General features: G+C 37.4%; 3 protein-coding genes and 1 pseudogene across 6 annotated transcripts; 1 reads left to right on the top strand and 3 right to left on the bottom strand.

Moving 5' to 3' along the window:
* Nucleotides 1-172: 172 nt before the first annotated feature.
* LOC21397711 (protein MODIFIER OF SNC1 1) lies at nucleotides 173-9,051 on the bottom strand. 4 transcript variants are annotated; one of them, XR_002902717.1, is made up of 11 exons: nucleotides 8,791-9,051; nucleotides 7,569-7,645; nucleotides 7,195-7,278; nucleotides 7,059-7,103; nucleotides 6,570-6,927; nucleotides 6,096-6,186; nucleotides 4,962-5,042; nucleotides 3,545-4,838; nucleotides 3,204-3,471; nucleotides 511-3,126; nucleotides 173-419 (listed from the first exon to the last, which is right to left on the bottom strand). XR_002902717.1 is itself a non-coding variant. In XM_024169553.1 (10 exons), exons 2-10 carry the CDS (start codon nucleotides 7,598-7,600, stop codon nucleotides 598-600), a joined length of 4,782 nt encoding a protein of 1,593 aa, XP_024025321.1. In that variant the 5' UTR covers nucleotides 7,601-7,645; nucleotides 8,791-9,051; the 3' UTR covers nucleotides 173-597. The 4 variants fall into 4 exon arrangements, 3 of the variants coding, with proteins under 3 accessions (XP_024025321.1, XP_024025324.1, XP_024025322.1); XM_024169553.1 differs by having other exon boundaries at nucleotides 173-3,126; XM_024169556.1 differs by lacking the exon at nucleotides 8,791-9,051 and adding an exon at nucleotides 7,750-7,990 and having other exon boundaries at nucleotides 173-3,126.
* Nucleotides 9,052-11,412: 2,361 nt separating this feature from the next.
* LOC21397710 (probable apyrase 7) lies at nucleotides 11,413-13,894 on the top strand. The gene is made up of 2 exons (XM_024169566.1): nucleotides 11,413-12,903; nucleotides 13,235-13,894. The coding sequence occupies exons 1-2, from the start codon at nucleotides 11,733-11,735 to the stop codon at nucleotides 13,774-13,776; spliced, it is 1,713 nt and encodes a 570-aa protein (XP_024025334.1). The 5' UTR covers nucleotides 11,413-11,732; the 3' UTR covers nucleotides 13,777-13,894.
* Nucleotides 13,895-14,103: 209 nt separating this feature from the next.
* On the bottom strand, nucleotides 14,104-15,865 carry LOC21397709 (annotated as a pseudogene).
* A 629-nt stretch (nucleotides 15,866-16,494) lies between these two features.
* Nucleotides 16,495-19,160, bottom strand: LOC21397708 (CRAL-TRIO domain-containing protein C3H8.02). Its single transcript, XM_010104216.2, has 6 exons — nucleotides 18,913-19,160; nucleotides 18,580-18,732; nucleotides 17,856-18,002; nucleotides 17,449-17,601; nucleotides 16,973-17,095; nucleotides 16,495-16,754 (listed from the first exon to the last, which is right to left on the bottom strand). The coding sequence occupies exons 1-6, from the start codon at nucleotides 19,036-19,038 to the stop codon at nucleotides 16,677-16,679; spliced, it is 780 nt and encodes a 259-aa protein (XP_010102518.1). The 5' UTR covers nucleotides 19,039-19,160; the 3' UTR covers nucleotides 16,495-16,676.

The following is a 19,160-nucleotide window of genomic DNA, read 5'->3' as shown; positions in this document are numbered from 1 at the left end:
TACAATAAAATGAAAGAATAATTATCGAATTCATTAATACCGATCTCTATTCAATCACTTGAGGATTTACATGGAGAGTGTGTGATTTTAGAGGAATGGACATTTTTAAGGGTTGGCAAATAGACATCAACCAAGTAAACCTATAGTCTAAAATAGACATTAACACAACAGATTTGAGAGAACTAGAAAACTTTTCTCTATTTCATTCACCTCTGTAAAGTAAGAGGAATAAGCGTGTCACTAAATACAAGGCTCGAACAAACATGTCAAAAGGGTTCCACAGGAAACAAGCCGGGACCAATCACAATGTCTGATATCAGATACATCTGTTAAAAATTTAAAAAATATAACGCATCCAAGTACCACCAAACACTAGGAAATCTGCTTTTTCGCCAATCATCATCAACTTTGCCACCACCCTGCTCATTGCACAAAACTCATCAGTCGCCTTCTGATTTCACAAATATCGACATCGAAAAATTCAACAGGGGCATATCATTTCTAGAGTACCTGGAAATAGGGGTCAACTACTAAATAATGGAAGTGGGGTTTTATCACCAAAACCAGATCGTCTTAAGAAATTTTCTTATGCTCCCACTAATCATAGCCAGCATCTTCCCGAACGCCACTTTGCCGTCCGTAAAAGTTTCCCCCGCCACGTCTCGAGTGGTTCTGGCCTCTACCCCGGGTCCTCGCACCAGCACTATCGGCACTGTCTTTGGGTCCTTCAGAATTGTTGGATTTGTTGTTGTATGACCCAACTGGCTGGTATTCATAATGGGAATTTTGCCTTGGTCTCTCTCTGTTTGGATGTGGGTTATGTTGCTTGTTATCTTGTCCAGAGAAATTCCAATCTCCACGAGACTCTTGACTTCTGCTGTAACGGTTGTTCTGGCTTCCACTTCTGCGGAATCCTGACAATGAGCGCTGCTCCTGTCTAGTTTCCAAATTCACTGGTGCAGGTTCAACTGGATCAGTAGGACCTTGGTTTGGCAAGTGGGGTTGTCCCTTGAGTGAAGCTGTTTTTCTCTCTCTCCTAGACTCTTGGTGCCTGTGAATTGGTTCTTCCACGCCATTGTTTCCTTCAGAAATTGACTGATCATGAATAAGCTGACCTGACGACTCATTAATATCTTTCGCATGTGTTGGCTGAGGTAACACCCCATCATGCTGGATGGACTCTACTCTGTTGGCCTCAGCACCAACATTTTGACCAGAATTGTTTCTGTTTCCCCCATGATTATTGGCTGAGAGAGCCTGAGATTTAGGTTGCCAATGAGACGTTGGATGTTCAACAACACCGCGATTTTCTTTTGAAGAGGCAGGCAAGTCTACCTGAGTCGTCTCAGAGGTTGAAGATTGAGTGTGACTTCTGTCAGTGTCCCCACTGCTTCTCTTTTGATCATCATCACGATTATTCGCCATGCCTTTGTGTCCCTTAAATGCATGTCGCTTTCCTCGGGAAGTAACTCCCTGATCTTTTACGATTGGTACTGAGACAGGTTCAACAGAGTTCAAGTTGTGTGAAACACCCCAGTCATCAGTGGTTCTCCATTCATCGGAAAAATTCTCCTGCTCTTTGGAATAATTCTCCTGCTCTTTCACCGAGCTTACATCAGCTTTCTGAGGATGGGGAAGCTCATTTGATTTTTGCACATTCTGATTGACATTTGAGGCATATGATGCTCCATCTTGCAAACCTTGTGTGCTGGTTAATTCTGTTGATCCCCGCTGCCGCCATGATCCATGTACTTTTCCCTGCTTATTGTGCCTGTTATTCCCATTCCGAGACTCCACAGAAAACTCTGCCTTCCCAAGAACCGTGCCAACATTATTAGAACTTTCATTACCTTGAGAACCAATACCTGCCCTTGGAATAGAGTCATCGGTTGTAGTCTGATTGATTACAGAAGCCACAGGCTGATGATTACTACCTCCTTGCTGCGCCATTTCTTTTGCTACAGGTTTTGGAACATACCTCTCCATCTCTGCCCTCTTATTTTTTGGATTAATCTGCACATTATCGGACTTCACAGAAGGACCAACACCATCCACCGTGTTCTTAGGGCTGGCTTCATCAGTGGCCTCAGCTTTGTTGTGGGATCGAACTGGTGCCCAAACAGCAGTATCACTACCATAAAACTTTTCAGCAGTTCTACTGTTTTGTGAATTTCTTGGCATCCTGCGAGACTGCTGAGGTTTCCAATGGCTGTTTACTCTACCGTGGGAGTCTTCATTTGGTGAAGATGGATGTTGCTCTGAAGACCGATCAACACCTCTAGGAATGTTCTGCATCTGAACTGCCGCAGTAGGATCTAACTGACGTTCGGATGCCTTTGGAGGACCACTTTCCTGAGAAACATTTGCAACGTTTTCTTTTGATCCTATTGATGATAAAGCAGATATATCTTCGGTTTTGTGCTTGTTCTTAGTATTCTTGCTCTTCCTTCTTGGATGCAGAGAGGAGTCAGCACTGGCATTTGAATTTACGGGCAAGGTTGAGCCACCACTTGGGTGAACTTCATTGGCTACAACTCCAACAGATGCAGTAGCATTATCTTCTACATCTGTGTGAGTTCTGGGCGCCTCAGTTACATTGGTGGACTGCTTTTGTTTAAAACCTGTACGCTTTTGCTTAGAGACATTACTTTCATGAACTTGAGGAGCATTATTGTGGACAGTGTTGGCACCATTAACCTCTTGCTGCAAGGGTGCAGATTGAGCCTGCATCATTAGAGGTTCCCCAGTGGCACTCTTTGGAGCCTCTGAAGGTACTTGACTGCTTGGTAAACAGGGGTTTTCAACTCCAGTGCTGTAGCTCACATTAACCTCAGCAACTACATTTGACTTAGAACCCAAAGCAGACTTTGAAGCAGACTTTGGGGGCCCATATCTCCTGGCACCGACTGATGATTCACTGGAAGTCTCAGATTCTTCTTGCTTGGTCTGGACAGCACCAGTAGAAGCATTTTCTAGCTTCTCAGTTGACCCTTCAACTGCTTGAGTCCGCCTGTTCAATTCTTCTAACTTTGCCCGAGCCTTGGCCATCTGCTTCTTACTCCTCTCCTCCTCTTCCTCTTGTAGTTGCTTGGTTCGTTGCTTGGCTAGCTCCTTAATCTTAGCTCGCTGATAGGCAATCCCAAATGTACCATGTAAATTTCAGATGTAGAAAAACTAGGAGGCATACAAATTAATATATATACCTGTGCATGGTTGTCACTTTGCTCAAACATCGGTGACACAGATTGTCCCTCAAGCTTGCCATGAGAATGTGAACCTAAATTATCTGTCGCCTCAGTAGATCCATGGTGATCGTGCAAGTGAAGAATAGAAGTTTCTGAATGCACAGCTGACACCGCAGCTGTTGGCTCTGGAATTGAAGGCTTTTTTTGCCAGCCCTCAGCCTCTTGTGTTTTCAATCTTCCTCTACCATAATGATCACCTCTGGATTGCATGCCATGAGTTGATCTCCTGTATTTAAGCATATCAGCATTTTTCCAATAGCAGATACATTTTCAGAGGAAACCTGCAACTCATAACCAACCTGGAAATGTTTGTTCCGGTGCCAGCTGTTGAATCAAAGTTTTTATCTCCACGAGAAATGCCTACTTCATGAGAGATGGGGTGGGTAATTTCAGCGGTATGAGTTCTCTCAGAATACGAGGGACCACGACCAGCTTCATTGGTATTCTGGTTAGCTTTAGCATTAGCTTGAAATTTATTTCTTTGATTTTCACCGCTGGAAACAGTCATGGTTTCACTACGCCCATCAGAAGCCCGTACTTTTGCATTCAATCCTTCTATCTTCTTGATCAGACTGGAATCTTTTGGGGCAGTTGCATGTGGTTGTGAAGCTTTCGACCCACCAGAGGATTCACTTTCCAATTTCTTCTCAGAAATGTCATCGACAGCCTTACCGTTTCCACCACCTTCAGGGGACTTCACTTTGACAGGAACTGAAGGAGGACCATGGTTGTCAAAAGTCTCAAAAGAAGCTTCATCAGAAGGTTCTTTCCTTGTATTGCTCTCCACATCCTTCTTGCAATCTGATCTCCAATCATTTTCCCAGGAAGATATTCTCAGTTGGTCTCCCCTCGATGAATTGTTGGTTACAGCACCCTCTCTCCTATGTTCCTCGTTTCTTCTATCCCAACCATCATGCTGCTTCAAAAGGACCTTGTATGGCCCTCGATTATCCTGAGGTTGACCAGATTCTAACTGTTCTCCTATCTGGCTCTGGTTGTTAGCATATCTGCCATGGGAATTTCCAGGCTCAGGGGCACCTTGGCCTGAGTACCTGTTATAGACCGCAGGACCAGCTGCCATTCCCATAAATGGCACATCTCGTTCATTTGAACTGCAATAGCCCATGGGAGGACCGTAGTAACCCTCATAGGCTACTGGACCAGGATAAAAACCAGGCCTAATTGGCATACCTGGTCGAACGTAAGCATCTGGCATATGAGGTCTGTACATATCCCCATTTTTAGGATGAGGTCCTCTTGGTCCAGCTCCAGGAGGGGGAACTGGCTGTGGGTTGGGAATACCAGTAGCTGGAATCTGCGGACGGTAATAGGAATACGGTTCCATGGGAAAGCCAGCCGGAGCAACGGGATTTCCATATGGAGGCGGTCCTCTAAACCAAACACCACCTTGAGGATTATTCATTGGCGTACCATGCCAAGCATCATAATTCTGTGGAGGGGCAGGGTAAGTTTGAGGATTCCCTTGCCACTTCTCCATGCCTGGTCTACCTCCATCTTCACCGTATGATGGATCATCTCTTTTCCAAGAATTTGCTGTACCATTTTTAAAATTTTCACTAGCAGACATATCACCTGAATAAGAACAAGAAAACATAATTTACTGTTCCAAGAATGACGCTGTAGACGGCTAATAATAAGGCGGAAGATTGCTCCATTCTGACATAAGAAATTAGAACTGAAAGCACAAACACTGACCACTTGCAGGAGCCTCAATCCTCTCCTTTCCAGTTCCCACTCCACTGGAGGATGAGCTCGGACGGCTGTGAGAACTCGACCCTGTCATCAAAAGCATATCAAGAATTCAAAAACAGAGAATAGCTTAACAATTTACTAGCAGTTTTAACATTATATCACCTTAGCACACTCAGGATAATGATTGCCTTTCAGAGCCATCTTCTTTGCGTTCATTTTTCTTATACACATAACAATTACAGCATATGTAACTAATGGAACACAATCTTCTTATCAAAACAAAAAAACAAAAAAAAAAACAAAACAAAACAAAACAAAACAAAAAATACAACACACACACACACACATCGAATTACAAACTTGTGTACCAGATATCAATATTGTCATCATTGTCCACCAAACTTTCATTTATTAATTTGTTTGTCCAATTTTTACTGAAAAGAACTTTTAATTAAAATTAGTAGTTCTCCTTCACTAGTAAACAAGATTTCCAGAAAACCTTCAGAGCTGAAACAACTCATATGAGGGGAGGTGAGTGTAATTGTTTAAAAAAAAAAAAAATTGGCAGGCCCTTGTACCTCTACTAAAGCCTAATAGCAGTTAGTATTATACACTTCCAAAGGGGGATGAGGTTAACATATTATGCCGACTTATCTATCAGCAGCTGCAAAATAGTAAGCCTAAAAGCAAATCAGCAAACTTACTACAGTTCGAAAAACCCAGATTCTTAAAAGCTTCAACATCCATTTATTCAAATTATCAATTTAGCATCATTCCTTGTCCTTTGGTAAGTACTAAGAGTACATAACCAATCCGGTGTGTTATAAAAGAAAATAATTCAATTCCAGACAGCTAGAAGCCTAGAACAATTATCCTGTCTTGATAATAAGCACATGCAACCATGCAACAGAATGTGACATAGGAAAAGAGACTGCAGAAAAATATAGCTATGGAAAGAATCAAACAAATAAAGCAAAGCATACTAATTCCAATGTACAACACATGTAAAACACAAACTTTTTTTTTATAATAAACTGAGAAACCTTTATTGATGATAGTAAAATCAATACAAGGTGAAGAGGATGAGAGACCCTCAAAAAGCGAAGGAACAAAGATGGTTTGGGAAAAAAAAAATACCATTCTTTCCAGAACTTTCTTTTCCTGAACCAAGAGTTGGAAAGTCTCCAGAAGTAAGTGAAAACCCATCATTCTTGGCTGGTGTCACTCCCTGCAGGCGTAACAGAGAAGAACTACTTATAAGGCCATTTATACAAAAGTTGAGCTATCTGGATGGGATTAAAAATTTGGAAAATGAGTCAGCTATATAGGATAGAATCTTCTAACCGTTTTCCCTCTACACTATATATTGCAAGGCAGCTATCTACCAAATGAAAATCCCTCAATATTTAAACTTTATGCAATACAACCCCATAACGCAACATGCAGGCATACAAGATCGATTAAGAACGAACAATTAAACAACACAGGTAAAGACTTAACTTTCATGACATGTGATACAATAATTGAACTTCGTCTAATAAAGATCTATAAGTGGTTGCCTATGCATTTGATACTTGTGCAACAGAAAGATTTACGTGAGCTTCAGCATACCAATTTTTCTGCAGTCCCAGCAGAACTCCATGCGACTGGATGTTCAGAGTGTTCGGCAAACCGTGACAACTGTGAACTCCCAGGTCTTGTTTCAGCACTGCGGGGGCGCAACGATATCAGTGATGTCTGGTTTGATGTCAGTGCCCCAGAAGCTGATGATGGCCTAGAATTTGGACCATAGGTATTAGCGGTAGGTTCATAGGCTCTATCGCAGCTTGCAGTTGATGGGCGAGTCCCACTTCCAGAGGAAGGGCGGCCACTGAGATGACTAGGTGAACTAGCACCTCCATCAGTATTTGGAGACAGAGATGAGGAACCCCATGCAGAAGATGATTTGCTACCCCAGCTAAGGGTACCTCTACAAGCAGGTATCCATTCAAGCAACGGATAATCAGTCACGAATTCAGTACCAAATATGGAACCTATTGCACTAATATATTATGGACATGAATTTGAGTTAGTTAGAGAGACGAGAGAGAGATTACTCACTTGGGTACAATTTCCACATTAGGGTCCAGACCATGATTTTCTGACCTTGAAACAGAAGGGGAAAATCAACAAAGTTCAGGGAAAACCAACCACCCGGTTAATTAAACTAAAGAAAAACTAAATGAGAACCAAATACCTTTGACTGGGTAAGTTAATAGGCTTTGGAACAACCACCTTCCCCAGAACAGTCATGCCCCCTCTTCTGGTCGAAGAAGCCCACCTGCAAAAACATGGCAAAAATACAGAAATAAGAATGTTGCTAAATCACAACACATGAACATAGCGAAACCAAACATGTAAAATATAAATTATAAAGGCATCTGCAGTTAAATATTCAGCTTAATCTTATAAACTTCAAGCTTTTCAGCTTTATATCTTTTACGTCAATACAAGTAATGATGATCAACTTTTCATGGTCGATAAGAGTCAAGCAACTAAGATATCTGTTATATTAACTAAACTAGTTAAGCAATTAGCAAGCTAAACTGAGAAGAAATGATCACATTATACCTTCGATCTCCAGACAACATACTTGATGTCATATTTTAACTGTCGTTGCAAGGTCATTCAAACTAATTTCAGACAACCTGGGAAGACCAAAGAAATTAGAATTCCATCTTTACAAAAGTAAATACATATCACTTTTTAGAAAGAAGGAAATAACGATAAAAAGGCTTATGATGTCACTTACTAACCCATCTAAAGCACATGGATGCATGAAAGAGCATAAAACATGAATTTGAGTACACATCAAAACTTGATTTTCATCTTTCTCACTTGATGTTTAATACCATTTCCCATTTGCTATCGGCTATCCGAGTTTGACAAAATGGCAATCAGCTCTTTTCTCCCCACTAGGTTATCTTATACCGATTTCAGTGTACCAACTTATTGCACCGTTAAATTTTTTTTTTATCACGTAATTCTTCCTCAATATAAGAAGATGAAAACAAAACAACAACAACGACAATTAGCAGATATAAAATAACTAAAAAACAATACTTTCAATTAGGAATTTATAATTAAACTGGAAGCCCTAGTTCATAAGGCACCAAATAGTAGGAAACTACACTTTGTAAACCAATCACAAATTCAAAGACAATCTTTAAGCGCCACAAAGTTAAATAAACCACCACAAAGAGTACATTTTCTATCGCATTGATCACAAGGCTTAAATTTCCCAGTCTCCAATTATTACGCCATATGTAGTACACCAAATTAATGCCTTGAGACACACACACACAAATATAATATATATATATATATATATGTGTGTGTGTGTGTGTAGACATTAGACAAACAAATGTAAAACCTTAAGAACATACGCATAAGTTAGCCTCTAGCTTCCTAGAACAATCGAAACAAATCTAAGGATAACCTAAGACAGTAATATATATTTTTATATATAATTAACTTCTTATTTTGTTGCTATATACATATAAATATAACTTAAATCCTACGACGTAATAACCCCCAAATTATCGGAAAACCACCGAGAAACCCATTACTCCATTTCAATTGGATTGAAAACATGTGGACGATGATAAAAATCTTGAACAGGATTTAGAAGAATAAACCGTGTTATAAATGCAATTTTTTTTTTTTTCAATTTCTTGTTCCTGATATTTATTGCCATCTTCCTGTTTTTCTCGGGAACCAAAAAGCCATAAATCGACACAAGAAACAGAAGAAATACAAGAATCGAAATAGCTTTCGCCGGATAATGACTTGCCTGGGATGAAACAGGTTTTCAAGGGTACGTGGAAACCCTAAAAAAATTTTGTGCGGGCTTTTTTGAGGAGAGAGAAAGAGAAAACCGATCGAAACCGGAAGAAGGATTGGAGAGATCGCAAGGGAAAGTTAGAAGAGAGAAAGAGAGAGAGGGATCTCTGAGAGTTTGAGAACGACGTAATCTGAAGAGTGTGAGGTTTCGGATCGAAGAAAGGAAGAGAGAGAAAGAGAGGGGGAGGAGAGAGAGAGAGAGAGCTCAGGGAGTTCGAGGATGTACGAATTGCCCTCCAATAGACGAATAAAAGGAATTTTTTTAATTTTGATTTCCAAGGAAAATTGAAAAGTTTTTTAAACATTGTTGTCGTTTTTCAATTTGGTTAACGATGTCGTTTATCTTCGTGACTGTGGCTTTCTGGGTTTTTGTTGTCGTTTCATTTCCATTCTTCATTAATATATTTTTAACTAATATAGTTCTAAAAGGTAATATATTTTTAACTAATATAGTTCTAAAAGGTATTAATTAAGAATAATGAGTGAAAATCTAAAAGCTTATTCGGCTGTATTTTTAAGTTATAGTTATTTGAGTGTAGATTTTAAGTTGAATGTGAGTTATAATTTGAGTCGAAGTTATAATTTAAGTTTGTGTTTGGATGTGCACATTTGAGTTATGATTTGAATTGAGAACCTATTTGAGTTTGTGTTTAGGTGGGTCAAAACTTGAATTTGTATTTAAATAATATTTTAATAAAAACTCAATGGTGATGAAAAATTTTAATATGGTATATGGGTGGGGTTTTATTCATCTTTTCGTTGTGAACGCATAGAAAAATAAATCATCTCAATCGGAATTAAAACGAAAAAAATTATGGCGTTTTTAAAAAAATAGAAAAAATAATGTTCATCAACTTGAGTTTGAGTTTATGAACTTGATTTGAAATGAGAACTTGAACTCAGATTTTAGCCACAAACTCAAGTTCAAACTTAAATTTTACAAAAGAACATAAACTTGAATAAAATTGTAACTTAAATTTAAATTTTTTTTTAGTTTTGCTCTAAACGAACAACCCTTAAGATTGATGCATTCTGAGAGATATTTGTCTTCTTTTCCCTCGTTTCTTGAGTGTGGATGTGTGGTTGTCGTCTCTGTTGTTCTCCATTGTGGTTGCTTACCTTTCTCGCAGTTGTTTTGTCTCTCTCTGTTATTTTGTTTTTCTTTTAGAAAAGTGTGTTTTGTAGGAGGGACAGGGGAGGAGATGCCCAATACTCCCTTATTTAGCTAAAGAGATCAGAGGTGGTAGAGAGGAAATAGAGGGATAATGGTCCTTTTTTTTTTGCAATTCAAATCATCAAATTCAAATTTGTTAATACAATATTCTCTCATAAAATTTTAAATTTAATCTTTATTATAGTATTTTTTTCTCATATAAATTTATTTTTTAACTTAAAGTTTTCAGTATGAACTCACAAAAAGCTCACCAAATCTCATCTCTTTACTAATAACCAACAAAAAATCTCATTCTCCACTAATGATAAACATTAAACAACAAGTTGTCTATCTTACACGACATGTCCTTTTCTAAAACCACATTGCAAACGACGTATCACTTGACAGAACGCATACGTACTTCATTATATATATTGCACTTTATGTAAATAATGTTACTTTAATGTTATACTTAATTTTTATCATAATTATTAGCCTTTAAAAATAGTTAAAGTAAATTTTTAATTTTAATTTTAATTTATTTTTTAAAATTTTTGATGAAAACATAAAAAATGTTAATATTGTAATTGTCTAAATGAAAAAAAATACATCAACTAATAGCAATTAAATGTTAAGATTTAGCATATGTTCTAGGTGACGTTAAATTTATTGTCAAATGTAGCATGTATCAAATTTAACGTTAAGAATAACATTGAGAATAATTTTCCTACTAAGAGATTCAAAGGGATGTCAAAGTGAATTGTCGTTTTTTATGTCTTTTTTTTTTTTAATGACTGGAGTTTTGTTAAATCAAGAAAATGACTGCTTTCAGAAATAGTTTATTAGTGATGTATTAATTTCGTAATTTATTCCAGCTTTGACGGTTCATCACTAATTAACCAATATAAATTAATAGTTATTCAATTTTAATTAATAATTCATTAATAATAAAATAATATAATTAATCATTGTAAAAAAAAAGTTATTTCAATCATTTTCCTAAATAGAAAGTTCCGCCATAAATTAAAACGGTGGTGACCAAAAATCAACCGTCTATCTATTTTCTTCATATTAAAATTTAACATTAACATGTTAATTTGATAATTAATTACTTAATTTACAAGTACATAAATCTAAATTTTTTCTCCTTATTATCAATTAGTATTTTTAACTAATTATTTAATTAAAAAACTATTAAAAATAAAATGTAAAAATGCAATCTTTTCCTCTTAATCAGAGACGTTTTGTTCATGGATTATAATCATGAGATTAGAACCGTGTATTTTTTATGAGAAAAAATACTATAAAAAATCATGAACTATAATTCGAATCAGGGTACGAATCTTCTAACCAAACACACACGCATTATAAATAACAAACACGAATTCACATCACAAAGACCAACTACTTCCACTTTCATATTTATTTGTTTTTCTTTTCCCCCCTCTGTTCGCTCTCTTCGCCAGAGAGAAAATACAGAAAGGGAGAGAGAGAGAGCGGCTGAGTTCGACGGCATGGAATTTCTTGCCTTTCGCAGTCGAACCTAGTAAGCTTTTCTCGATCTCTTCTATTTTTTGCTTGTTGGGTTCAGATCAATCCAAATCAAAATTCTAAATTTATGCCAAAATTTCATTTTCAATGATTTTTGTTTTCTTTTGTGTCTTAGAACATGATCTAGTTCATTGTAAAGGGAATTCTTAGGACGAAGAGGGATTTTAAGACATTTTCCAAATTCGGACATGTCAAAAGTTGATAATGAAGTTATGGAGCTCAAATCTCCTTCAAAACACAAGTTTTGTAGTATGGGATTCAATCGTTTCAAAAGGGTAGTGAAAATAAGCGTTGTTTTTTTATTTGGGTTGTTATTATTGGTTGGTTTCTATTTTTCGTTTAAACCCAGTGAAGGTCAAAGGAGAGTGATTAAAGGTTCATATTATACTGTGGTTGTGGACTGTGGTAGTACAGGAACAAGAGTGAATGTGTATGAATGGGAGGGAAGAGGTGAAAATGAGAGAGAATTGCCCATTTTGTTGCATTCTTACCCTGATAATTCAACCAAGAGTTCACTTCTGAAGAATTCTTGTAAGTATCATTGTATGCAAACCGAGCCCGGTTTGGATAAGTTTGTTGGCAATTCCTCGGGTGTGAGAGCATCTTTGGAACCATTGATTACTTGGGCAGAACAGATGGTACCTCTTGAACGACATAGTGCCACTCCTATTTTTGTTTTGGCTACTGCCGGACTAAGAAGGATAGCGGTTGAGGATGTAAGGCGGGTTATGGAGGATGTTGAGGATGTTGTGAAGGAACGTTCGTTTTCGTGTAGGAGGAGTTGGATAAGAGTGTTGAGTGGGAAGGAAGAGGCTTATTATGGCTGGGTTGCTCTGAATTATAAAATGGGGGTGTTCAGGAATCATTCAAGGTCGCCCACTTCGGCACTTCTTGACTTGGGTGGTTCTTCATTGCAAGTTGTGGTGGAAGTAGAAAGTGAAGGAAAAGACACTCACTTGGTGAGGTCGAAATTTGGTTTTATTGAGCATCGGGTTTTAGCTTACTCCTTGCCGGCATTTGGCTTGAATGAGGCTTTTGATAGGACAGTTGTTTTGCTTAGTCACACCGAAGCACTGAGAGAAAGTGGTGGCGGTACATTAGAGCTGAGACATCCTTGCTATGGCTCTGATTTTGTGCAGAACTATACTTGTCGTGGTTGTTTTGGGTTAAATGCTGCTGAGTGGAAAAATCCTAGTCAAATGGAGAAAATAGAATATCCTTCTTTATATCTGGTGGGAGCCCCAAACTGGCAGCAATGCAAAATACTTGCAAGAGCCGCTGCTTTGAATTCAAGCAGTTTAGATTGGCCATGGTCAGCAGCTGGAGAAGGTGATAAATCGAGGTTGTCGTTTGTGAGTGGTAAGTAATATCCACATTGGTTTTCAAATACCTTCTTCATACACTTGGAAGCTTCATATTTTCTTGAAACTTAACCACCTGTGCGTCTTTCAACGGTTTCTAGTGTGCATTAAACATATTAAATAACGCTATAGGCATATTGTTGCAACATTCCCATGTAATTGGTATTTTCTTTTTTAATTCATTGGTGCAATTCTGCCTTTTCATTTCTAAAACAATAGGTCAAATACAATCATTGATCGAATTAGAGTGCATTCTATTTCATATTTCAGGACTTATTGAGTTGTAAGATCTGTAAAATTCTACATGATTCTCTGCTTATGGCCTGCAGGCAGTGGCATACTCAAATTGACGGCCTTTGCTCACCGAACTCTGCGGTTTCATGCCTTATCTGGGTTTTTTGCTGTTTTCGACACATTGAACTTGAGTCCACGAGCCAACTTGACAAAGATTTGGGAGAAAGGACAGCGACTCTGCTTAAGATCATGGGCTGATAAGAGCAGTATTTCTGGAAACCAATATTACGCTGGACATTATTGTTTTCGAGTCCCTTACATGGCATCTCTCATAGAGGATGCTTTGCGGCTCGGTGATAAAGAGATATGGTTTGGTCCTCCAGATGTTTCGTGGACACTAGGAGCTGCCCTGGTGGAAGGAGAATCTCTGTGGTTGACTACTTCCACACCTCAGAATAGAACTTTGACCTCTTACATCAAAATCATGTCCTCTCCAATTTTTGTATTTGTTGTTCTTGTATGCCTTCTATTGATTGTTCATCGTAGTCAAGTCAAGCTGCCTATGTTGGGCAAGAAGAGTGCTGCTCTGGTAACATCTTCACATTCCTATATTTATCCAAGACGCAGACCTAACTGATTCTTTTACTAGAGCTATAAGGAAGTAAATAGACGTTTACTTGGCATGTACATTGTTATTCTTTTTGTGAAACATCAATTCATTTATTCTTTTAGGTTGAAATTAGAAGATACTGAAAAGACGGTATTTATTCGACATGGTTTGACAATTATGTGTTATAATGCAATACTGTATGATTTTTCTCTTACTTTTCTGATAAGTAATTTGGCTTATTTGTTCTCATTTGTCAAAATGCAATATTCTTGATTGAAAGGAAAGAAAATCATCTACAAATGAGAAAGATAAGTAAAAAGTTATTTGCACAGTAATACACAAGACCCACCGGAAGTTAAATTGTAGTATAATATTACAGGGAGCTTTCTACGGTAGTCAAAATAACATTGAAAAAGTATGCAAAATTGACTAACAGAATGTGATAAAGATTTGCTGGTATAAAACAGAACCCTGTCGATAAGGATATCGTAGAATTCTCCGTACAACTGACATACAGATGGATACACTTATTGCTTATATATACACATAAGGAGAAGAAGATGACAACCCATATTTTCATTACATTACAAGCCAAACCAATCATTTTGCTAGAGAATTTCAGATGTAGCTATTGAACCGGGATTGCAGCCCTCCAATCCAGAACAGTCAACATCCACCCAAACTTCATTAACACGACCAACGAACTTGAAAGGAGAGCTGTACTGGGCAATGGAGTATGCATAGCCACTCTTGGAAGATGTAGAGTTTGCCCATGTAGACCTGCTCAAGCTGTTGGCAAGCTTCTCCGCCTCTTTCACGATGTTCCTGTCTCTTGCAAATCCCGAAAACTTCCTCACAGCAACACAGTGGCTATCCCATGTATGGGATTTCAGATCAAGTTCAGGCAGTGGAGAAGGTGGATTGGCTTGGAACTTGAGTGGCAAGTAGAAGCTGACAAAGTAGGCTGATGAATGGAGAGGGCCAGCCTCAGGCACTATGCTTGTTAAGACGGGAACTGTCATCGAAATTCGAGAGAAATTCAGGTTGGCACCTTGGATATACTGGAACAACCTGGATGGTTGGTCATATGTACATGAAAAGGAAAACAAGACTGGTTAATCACTTGAGTTACAGAAGGAGATTGCAAACAGAAAATCATTGAGAAAAACAATGGGGTTATGCTTTCAGCTTTTGCACAATGTTCTAGCAGGTACAGTTATTTTTGAGTGTCTTCTGAATTGTCTACAAATTATTATAAGACAACCTAAAAATGATTGACGCCAAAACCGATCACATCTCATAGCAACCAATGCAGTTCTAAAGATTTTTGAGAAGCTAAAAAGAAGTCAGTTTTATATTATGATTGACTGAAAAACCAATAAAAGTAACTCGAGCAAAATCAATCTTAAATTGCTTCAGCTTCCGAGTAATTTGATTATAAAAGATAAAAAGAACTTGATTTTGCGCTATATAACTTGAAACCCCATATGCAAGAAGTTGGAATTCACTTAAACAAATAAATAAATAAATGAAGGGTATTAGCTTTTACCAATTGATCGGCCAAAAAAAGCAATTCATGACCTAGGGCCGTTTAGTTAATGAGTTTAAATAAGTGATTTTGATTTTGACATTTAAAATTCATTAAAAAAAATACAATAACATAATCAAAATTATGAGTTTACGAGCTTTTAAATTCATGAATCACACTTTCTCAGATATAACAGTAAGTAAAAATAATAAAAAAACAAAACAAAACAAAAAACAAAAAACAAAAAACAAAAAACAAAAAACAAAAAACAAAAAGAACAAAACAAAACCGCTCAGAAGGTCAACTATCAACAAAACGAAATATATAGAGAGAGATTAGAGAAGAGAGGGATTATATTGATGTTCACCTGTGGTAGCCATTTCTGGTGGCTCTCGCGAAGGAGATATCTGAAACAGAAGCAGACATGGTTTATAATTTGTAGAGTCTGATCTCGAACTCCGATTCCGAGTGAGCCACTGTGTACTGCGGCGACTCGATCGCGTTGCACACTCCCAGAAAACAAAGCACGCCCACCATTGCCATTGACAACCTCCGAGAAACTGAATTCTCCATCTCTTTTGTTTTTTTTTTTTTTTGTTCCTCGCAGGCTTTTCCTCTCTAACAGCAAGAAGAAAGAAGACGAGCCTTCACAATTTTGATTCTCACTGGTTCTTAGGAATTAATTGCTCGTGAATTTACATTTTTACCCTTACTTTTTTTTTTTTTTAAATATCTTGATTGCTTAGAGTCCGTTTGGTTGGAGAATTCGTTCTCTAATTTGAATCATGGTTTATAATTTGTTACAGTATCTTCTTTCACAAAAAACACACATAAATTAAAAATAATTCTAATCTCATGATTCTAATCCATGAACCAATTCTAATCTCATGGTTCTAATTAGACCCACGAGCAACAAGAAAGTTGAGAATTATTGTGAATTTCCACTCCGACAACACTGGTGCCAAATAAAACTGACACCCAATACCACTGATATCAAAATCTGTGTCAAATCTTTTCTTTTCCCTCAATTTTGGACGGTGAATATCAGTTTATTCGTTGTTTACAGTAGCTATATGTGGGTTGTTTTTCCTTTGGAATTCTCCGAACAATTTTTTATATCATTTGTTTCTTTCTTTTTTCCTCTTTTTTTTTTTTTCATCTTTTGGTAGAACAATATAATATATGTCACCATTTCATTTTTAGCACTTGCCTATGAATGGGATTGGAGGTTTCTTGTTTATGATCATGAATGAATGTTCAACAACTTCTGGAAGTATCTTTCCCTTACAAGGTTTCCTCTCTCTCTCTCTCTCTCTCTCTCTCTCTCAACAAATGAAATGAATCGACATGCGCAGGATTTACAGTTTTGTCTCTATAAAGGTGATGAACTTGATACTAGTCAATCTCTAAAGTTGGGCGGCAATGTTTCTTCTTTAAAGTACTCCTTTCGCACGGTCTCCGCAGAGCAGAATCTCACCTACAAAACAAACACCAGCTTCAACTGAAATACAAGAAGATTTACACTTTTCCCTTGCTCAGTTTTCTCATCATTTCTTCGTATAACAATGTCATATACATCACTAGCTGTACGGAATACGCAATCCCAAGTTCATACCGAAATATAAAAGATTGCTCAGTTGTGGACAAAGCAGGAAAAAAGAAATAAGAAAAGAGATGCATAACATGGGCACATACCAGAGAAGCATAATGTTTTAACAAGGGCTTGACAAGCTCCCAGATTGGCCTGAACACAAAAGGAGCTTCCACGAAGAGGACTTGACCCAATCTCTTGGGATAATAATCGTAGAATACATCAAACTGCAAATAGTAAAGAACCAACACACAATGGGAATTAATTTGAATATCTGTGTATTTTATATGAATATCAAAAAGACAAGGGACCTGGAAATAACAAATTTTTTTCAGAATAACTGGCCATGTTTCACTAAGAATGTACAAGCACAAAAAATCGAAATCTTCAATCACAAAAGAATGAAGGCGCACAACGTGCACACGAAATACAATTTTAATTTTCTTTTTTTCTAAAGTTAACATCCAAAAATCGATGACATGATCCTTTAATCAGTTTAAAGCAGAGAAGAGAAAACCAACAATAAGTTATTGCACCCTATAAAGAACTGAAAATAGAACAAGCGACTTGTTCAAAGTACCAAAAATGTTAAGAATTGAAGATCAGCATTCTCAGTGCCAAAGCCACGAAGATCAAGTATGCCGAGTATTTCTTGTTTCCCTTCTGGTAGTTTGCTTAAAGCCTTTTCAATCAAAAACACACAGAGCCTCTCATTCTCAGCAGCATCATGCACCTGCAACAGGTTGTTGTTATGCTCCAATCAAAATCCTTATCCATGCCAAGAATAGCCAAAAAAATAAAAAATCTGACTAAGACTTCTGTGCAATCAATCATCACATCTAGTCTACTACGCTTTCAATCTCAAATACACATTTCATTGGTACTCCATAGAATCTACTAGAAATGCATAGAGATTATTCATTTGTCTGAGATAAGAAGATTAAAAGAATAAATTTATAGAGCTGATAATTTATGTTTACGACTCACCGAAGGAAGATGCTTGGAGGCCACTACTACGAGCACTGGTCTGTCATATACATCAAGAAAGTCATGTACAAATGATTTTCCAGTTTCAGCCATACTTTTCACTGAATCTTCAGTCAGCTCAGACACTCCAAATTCTTGACGCCATTTCTACTGGTCGATTATGGAAAAACTTAAAACCTAAATTCCATTAAGAAATTCCCCTGATTTATTCTTCAAAACAGGCAAAATAAACATAAACACAAGATTATACGTTGGGGTGGCAAGGTTACATATGGCCTGTTTGGTATATGGGTTCAAATTAGAGTTCAAACCAGTGATTTTGATTATAACTTTTGAAAATCAAATTTTTTATGAGTGAAAAAAACTGTAAAAGTTTGAATCCATAAAAAACCCATATACCACACATACCCTATATTTTTCTCGACAAGGTCTTAGGTTCAATTCAGTCCCGAGATAGCTCACCTCCCAAAAATTATTATCTAGGTATATCACCCAATAACCCTATATAATTCTTTTATAGTATAATAATAACACAAGAGGGAAATTTTATAAAAAACCAAAAAAAAAAAAATCAATGTCTCACTTGACTGCAATATACTTTTCACATTGATAAAACCTAAAACTATTCCAATTCAATTCTGTTGACAGGCCATATCTCAGTGAGCTAGTTAAGTATAAATAATAATAAAATTAAAAATTAAAATGATTAAGTAGTCGAGGATACAATTGCCTTAGTTAATTTGGAAATGGCTTCTTCCACAGAAAATCTTCTATCTTTGAGGAACCAGAGAATCATATCTTCATCATCTCTTCCATTACTCCCCACCGGGAGATCATAATGATCTTTCTCAAGCTTCTCTTTCACTTCCAAAACCAGCTGAAAAGAATTTCCAAATTCCACAGACCATAAGAGATTTACAAACTTCATCGATTGAGAAAGCGCGAATTTTGCAATAGATTTCTCTAAAAATAAAGAAACAAGTACTCTAAATCCAACCCTAATATTCAAAAGCTTTTCCATCTTTCTCGGCAACCAAACAGAGGGAAATAGCGGTACCTTGCGGGAATCAAATTCGTTTACCGAGCTGCTCCGAAGTGAGAATCTGCGTGTTGTGGTGGTTTTGCAGGGAATTGAAGGGAGAGAATAAGGATAACGAAGAGGGTTACACAATCGGAGGGCCATGGCTGCCGCAGAGAAGAGAAAATTGAAACCGTGGTTGTTAGTAGCGGTTTTGGTTTGGCATTCAACGATTGACGAAAGGTAAGCCAAGCTGTGCAAACACACGTGAAACGATGGCACGTGGT

The sequence above is a fragment of the Morus notabilis genome, unplaced genomic scaffold (genome assembly GCF_000414095.1).
Source record: "Morus notabilis unplaced genomic scaffold, ASM41409v2 Scaffold125, whole genome shotgun sequence".
NCBI lineage: Eukaryota > Viridiplantae > Streptophyta > Magnoliopsida > Rosales > Moraceae > Morus > Morus notabilis.
The sequence above is the reverse complement of the archived record's forward strand: the minus strand, read 5'-3'. Positions and strand labels throughout refer to the sequence as shown.

What these genes read in the sequence shown, in the direction of transcription:
- LOC21397710 (XM_024169566.1), top strand. Translation starts at nt 11,733, where the DNA reads ATGTCAAAAGTTGATAATGAAGTTATGGAGCTCAAATCTCCTTCAAAA. An exon ending in GAGGTTGTCGTTTGTGAGTG is followed by an intron (nt 12,904 to 13,234) that starts GTAAGTAATATC and finishes TATGGCCTGCAG; the next exon opens with GCAGTGGCATACTCAAATTG.
- LOC21397708 (XM_010104216.2), bottom strand. Translation starts at nt 19,038, where the DNA reads ATGGCCCTCCGATTGTGTAACCCTCTTCGTTATCCTTATTCTCTCCCT. An exon ending in CCAAATTAACTAAGGCAATT is followed by an intron (nt 18,003 to 18,579) that starts GTATCCTCGACT and finishes ATCGACCAGTAG; the next exon opens with AAATGGCGTCAAGAATTTGG. An exon ending in CCTCCAAGCATCTTCCTTCG is followed by an intron (nt 17,602 to 17,855) that starts GTGAGTCGTAAA and finishes AACCTGTTGCAG; the next exon opens with GTGCATGATGCTGCTGAGAA.
- LOC21397711 (XM_024169553.1), bottom strand. Translation starts at nt 7,600, where the DNA reads ATGACATCAAGTATGTTGTCTGGAGATCGAAG. An exon ending in ATTAACTTACCCAGTCAAAG is followed by an intron (nt 7,104 to 7,194) that starts GTATTTGGTTCT and finishes TTCTGTTTCAAG; the next exon opens with GTCAGAAAATCATGGTCTGG. An exon ending in GATTGAGGCTCCTGCAAGTG is followed by an intron (nt 4,839 to 4,961) that starts GTCAGTGTTTGT and finishes GTTCTTATTCAG; the next exon opens with GTGATATGTCTGCTAGTGAA.